This window comes from Terrapene carolina, unplaced genomic scaffold, assembly GCF_002925995.2.
Source record: "Terrapene carolina triunguis isolate 2854851 unplaced genomic scaffold, T_m_triunguis-2.0 Scaffold95, whole genome shotgun sequence".
Classification (NCBI taxonomy): Eukaryota; Metazoa; Chordata; order Testudines; family Emydidae; genus Terrapene; species Terrapene triunguis.
Window position 1 is genome coordinate 19,388,609 of NW_020664446.1, and position 6,093 is coordinate 19,394,701.

The 6,093-nt window shown below is 41.3% G+C and overlaps 1 protein-coding gene across 1 annotated transcript; it reads left to right on the forward strand.

Moving 5' to 3' along the window:
• The first annotated feature begins 848 nt into the window (after window positions 1–848).
• On the forward strand, window positions 849–2,625 carry HMX2 (H6 family homeobox 2). The gene is made up of 2 exons (XM_024206055.1): window positions 849–1,128; window positions 2,078–2,625. Exons 1-2 carry the CDS (start codon window positions 849–851, stop codon window positions 2,623–2,625), a joined length of 828 nt encoding a protein of 275 aa, XP_024061823.1.
• Window positions 2,626–6,093: the final 3,468 nt, after the last annotated feature.

Here is a 6,093-nt window from a genome sequence, read left to right on the forward strand (position 1 = left end):
TTCGCTGGGACTGTGTTCTCTCTGGTGTAGGAATGCTCTCTGGCTCCTGAAAAGTTCATTTGGAAATATACAAAAGCATTTCCCCTTTACACTGGGGAAGACAAAATGAAAAGGGAGTCATTTACTCGACCTCCTTTACCATTTTATATGTAGCATCAAAACTCCTGTCTTTAAATCTTTATGCTCAAATGTTGCTTGTTAGGCAGCAGACTCTAGCAAATCAGTTTCATGAGCAAAAGGGTGAAAACCCACGGAAATGCACAATGTGTTTATTTAAACAACATCCCATTGTTTTAAATAAGAGATTCAGACCACATCAGTTCACCCCCAGTCCCACCTAAAAGGTTACAAACGCGGTGGTGGAGAAGGAAAAGACACTTAAACGCTTGTTTGGCATCTATTTTATCCCTATTAGCGGCCGGCTTTAAACTGAGTCATCCACTTGTAAGTTTAATGAGCGGCTGCGATCCAGTTCTGTTGGCTTCAGCCAGCAGCCCCCCGAAAACCAGCGGGCTTGCGGGGGGCTAGAATTTTGAAACTTTCCGGGGCTGCCAGCAGTCTGTGATTGGCCCTGGCAGATGTAACCTCCATGCAAATGAAGCCACGCCACCCCGCCGCCTGGAGATCAGTAGAGATCTGAGAGAGAAAGGAGCATGCATTCAGGCTGGGCAAGCTCAGGGAAAACCTGCAAAGACACGCCAAAAACACACCCCAAAACACAACCAAAACAAGCCCAGACGAGCCCCCCCAGCCGCCCCCGACCCTCAGGCACACGCATTCACACACACCTTCCCCCAGAGTGGCTCTAAAGGGAGAGCTTTCTTCCTCTTATTTCTTATGAACCCAGGATGAGCAACAAAGAAGACCCGAGCAAGTGTTGCCCCGCAGCCGCTCCGATCTCCAGTTTTACCATCCAGTCCATCCTGGGCAGCGGTACCTCGGAAGGGGGCAGGGAGCCCAGTTCCAAGGCAGCGGCCGCCTGGCCGGGCAGGAAGCGAAGTCTGTCCGTGTCCTCAGAGGAAGAGGAGCCGGAGGAGAGCTGGAAACATCACGGCTGCTTCTGTCCTGAGTCGCAGGGCCCCAAAGAAACTTGCCACAAACACCAGCCCATCAGTTTCACGTGTCTCAGTAAGTACTGGACAAATTTACCTCCTTAGGAAGTATGTAGATCTCCACCTAGCTAGATGTTACTATCTAGAATGACAGCTCTCCACCGTGCATTCGCTCTTCTCGCTCGGGCTTTTAGCTGGTGAAACCTTTTCATTTACATCTTAGCGTGGAATAAACAGTATGTTGTGACCAGTTTATAGAGGTATGTCTAAACGCAGGGAAAACCAGTGTCTCGGGCGTTTGGGTGTACAAGCCCTTTGAAAACATCTATTGTCAAACGGTAACATGTACATACCATGTCCTTTTATTTCTTGTTTGTTGTGGATGGTATTTCACTGAACATTTGCGCTGATTTCTGGCCAAACTGAGTTCGTGTCGGTGTCTTACCCGATTTGGTACAATGGATTTAGAGATACCTTAGCTTTTAGTCCTTTCCCTGCATATTTTCCTCCTTCCCTTGTGAACGATTATCCGTTTAACATGATTGATAACTGTGGTTTTCTTAGATTGTTCTTCTTTACAGCTCCCGAGTAAGGGGAAGAAAGATGTTAGTTCTTAGCATTGTTTGGGAATAAACGGGCTGTGAAATGTTATGCTATAAAGTAAGATCTACCAGTTCTTCTGCTATAGGAAAGAAAGATCTTTAACAAAAAAACAACAACCCCCCCCCAACTCCTGGTTATTCATCTGTCTTCACTCAGGATAGAAGGGATGTATTTTTAAAGTAAAGAACCTCCATTCTGGAGGCTGATTTTCCTCAGCACTTGAGCTTGGAAATAGAATGAACTGGAATTTTGGAGCTGCACATTGCAGCTGTGAAATTGACTGATTTTCTTTAGCTAGTCTCTGTGCACTGGGGAGCTGGCAAAAATGAGCATTTTCTATGTGTAGAGCTTTTTGAATACGCTGAAGAGTGTCTGATGCGGAATATCTCTGTTTGTTTGCTTGTTTGTTTGTTTTCTTCAAGGCAATCCAAAGGGAAATGGAGGAGCAATGACGGTAAATACAGACAGGACGCAGTTCCTCTCCCAATCCCAACAGGACTTGAAGGAGGAAAAAGAGAAACACTTCCCTCCAAACTCCCCGTCTTCCGGGGACAGACAAAGGGACGGAGGGGACAGACAGGCTAATTCAGCCAAAAAGAAGACCCGCACTGTTTTCTCCCGGAGCCAGGTGTACCAGTTGGAATCTACCTTTGACATGAAGCGATACCTGAGCAGCTCGGAGAGGGCCTGCTTGGCCTCCAGTTTGCAGCTGACGGAGACCCAGGTGAAAACCTGGTTCCAGAACCGCAGGAACAAATGGAAAAGGCAACTCTCGGCAGAACTGGAGGCGGCCAATATGGCTCATGCCTCAGCTCAGACACTAGTGGGGATGCCCCTGGTTTTCAGAGACAATTCCCTTCTGAGAGTGCCGGTGCCCAGGTCTATCGCCTTCCCAGCCCCTTTATACTACCCAGGCAGCAACTTGTCAGCCTTACCTCTCTATAATCTCTACAACAAGATCGACTACTGACTCTGAAAGCCGATGGCACTGTCTCCTTCTCTGTATAGCTCTCGCTAGCCGCGATGACCTTTCATAGATTTCACTCGTCTGTATCCACAGGAAAACAAATGTGCTTCTTGCAATGTTAAGAAATACACCATGTGTATTCATTATTTTTATTTATTGGATCTTCTCGATTTGTTTGTTTATGTTCTAGGCTGGCATAGTGTTTTTATGTACGATCGCCATGCATTATCCCACCAGACATAACTGACTTTCTGAGCTTCACGGGACTTTCAAAACAAATTGCAATCGTCTCTCTATCTACATGTGCAGGTAGGAAAAGGCCCAGGGCGCTTGGTTATTTGTCTCTGCAATTGTATAGGCCAATTTCAACCCCCCCGCCGCCCCCACTCTTTTCCTGAATATTATTCTATCACTTGAAAATAAAATTTAAAAAACATATTTCAAATCTGTAAATATTTTTAAAGAAAATAAAACATTTTAAACATCGTTTGTAACTTTTGCCAAGTTGATTGCATATTTCAGTTCAAAACGCAAAGCGCATTGTTGTTGAACTATGGTATTAGCCGTGAAGGAGGTTACAATTAACAGGGAGAGGGACAGAAGCCTCTTGCTTTGTGCCGCCTCTGTTCGAACGAGAAACTTTCAATAGCTGTTTCCGACTGATTTCAGGAAATGTTGTAATTCTCTCTTTAGAGTTACAAGAGCCCTTGACTTCCACCAGCGGGATTCCACCTACTTTTGGAGGCATTTGCAGCAAAGTCAACCGAACATGAACTGTGCACTGATCAAAACAGGGCTGGAAATATGGAGTAACTCAAAGTGAAGTAATCCGGCAGCTGCGATGTAGGAAGGGTAAAAAAAAAGGCTAGTGGGAAAATAAAATCTTAGCCTAGGCAAGTCACTGTAAGACCTGCAACTACTGTAATAATATGTTAGTCTTTTCGATCCTATATAGGTTTTGCCATGCAAAATGCATCAGAATTATCAACACCAGTGAATTTTAGTTTGTGTAAAGACTCTAAATATTAAAAATACTGTAATTAACTAGTAATTAATTTTTAAATAGAATATCTAGATGTAGTTACACCCACCACTATCTATCCCTAATCCAACCCTGATATTCTATTATTCTATGGTTCTAATCAGCATTGTCTATATAGGTGCACACTGTTGTTTGATATTTTTCTATTTCATATTTACACCCCACTTCTCGCCAGAAAACCATACTGAGGCTATGCATGTGAAGAAGTACTTTTCTTCCTCACCTCCACCATTGTAAGTATCGTGAATGGGAAACGTAGCCTACAGATTGTAATCCCCAAACCTTGCAAATGTCAAATACATTTGAATCACAGCAGTCCTGGTGTCTTTATCTGGAAATAAGATGAACCTTCTTTATTAAGTGATCAGAGAAGAGAAGTGTTTCCGGAAATGAGGGGTGTTTTTATGTAGTTTGCAGTGTATTCTGCTAAATGCCACGATCACATGTAAAGTGCTTGCCAGCTCCTTTTAATAGAAATGTGACATTCTGAGCCATGATTGATTTTAGCGCTCAGCAGCTTCTCTTGCAAGTGCTAAAAACACCTGCAGCTTCCTCTGTACAGAGGATGAAGTGAATCGTTTAAACAAAAAGTAAATACTTCATCAAGTGTTATTTAAATTGCAGGCACCGTTGCATTTTTATCAGAGCCACCTGTTCCTTGGTTAAGGATTTGAATACAGGAAGATATTTTCAGAAGCAATAACTAAATACATTTCAACTGACATTACATTTACGATAAAAAAAAATAGAGCCTGAGGATTATAACGGTATCATCCTGGTAAATGAAATGAAATGAAAACTCCCTGAGTGTTTCCTTTCATGTAAAACCAAACATTTTAAAGTATTTTGGAGTACCAAATTAAATAAACTATAGTGAAGGGCTTCGGGTGAACATTTTTAATGGCTCAGATGAAAATCAAACTCATGGTTTGCTATGATTCAGGATCATTTAATCACATTATCATCTTTAATTTTTGCCCAGGGTTGGCATTAAAAAAAAACCAGAATTCACTGAAATGTTTTGCATTTTCACTTTGGATTCTTCCATAATTTCGATTTATTTTGCCTGTTAATATTATTAACAGCTAAATATCAGATCTTTCTAAAATACACCGGAAATAAGAGGCTGAGATGAATGTGAAGTTTTACTACAATATTATTGCATTTCAAAAGCTTTTTATGATCACAATTATACCATGCTCTTCTCTGTACATACACACATACAAAAATAGTCTTCTTTATTACATTATATTAAGGAAAATAAAAAATAAATTCAAATATTCTCACTCGAGGTTCACTGTTAATAAATACATTTCAGATTCCTTTGTAACCCCCCTACATTTTAAAATAATCCTTTGACATACTCCTCCAAGCTTGAGAAATGAAAGGACGCCTTTTCTATTGTTCATTAGTAATTACCCTTGTTAGCTTCGTGAGAAGCAGACATCTTGAGTCATATTATATATACAGCATGTTTGCAACAGAAAGACTATATCGGTGTGGAATTGGCTGCTTTCCACTCTCTTTACACTAGTAAATGCAGAAGCTTACTCCTAGGGGTGATCCGGAAGGCAGCCAGTACTAATTCCAGATTGGATTGAAGGAACCTTTACAATCAGAGTCTCTCCTCCCACTCTTTCAATCTTGAAACTTTTTGATACTCTGTGGTATTAAGATATAATGAATCAGTGGGTAAGCTTCAGTTCCTTGGCACTATTTTATATAACTGCCTATCTTACTTTTAGGAGCAGGCGTTTATAATTAATTTCCAATTAAAACAAATTTGACTCCTCTCAGAGGCTAATTGTCCTTTGCAGTTCTCATTAATAAAACCCAATGCGATATAAGATTATGCAAATAAGTCAAGAAGAGCTTTTGATGTCCAAGAACTAAAGAGAGTGGGCGAGAAACGAAATCGCTTAAAACTGCAAGGGGAATGCCGCAGCTATCTCACAGAGGCATGAAGAGGACAGGTGGAATAAATACTATTCTATTTAGAGGAGCGAATATCATACAAAGTGTGTCCCACAAAGCTTTAAAAGGTTGAATAACATCTATTTATAGAGTTAAGTAACAGTAGAGAGGAAGAGAAAAATGAAGGATACATTTTCAGCTGAGGAACTTATTTAAAAAGAAAAGAGAAGAGGAGGAGGAAAATCAGAGAATCCTACAAGGCCAGTTTTAATGCAACTGGTTTTGCTAAGACTCCGAATTAAAATATATAAATACAAGTAAATAGAAAAAGCAAATAGAATGAGAAGGGAGAACACTAATTGCATGCTTCTCCATTTCTTATTGGAGCCATAAAGGAAAGTGCACTTTTTAAAAGTATGCTCAAGGGGAATTTAGGGGTACATCTCCTGCCTGCTGTACAGCGTTGTGTGCGCACGCAAGAATGGAATAGTGAGTGTACGGATGGAGGGGGCCGC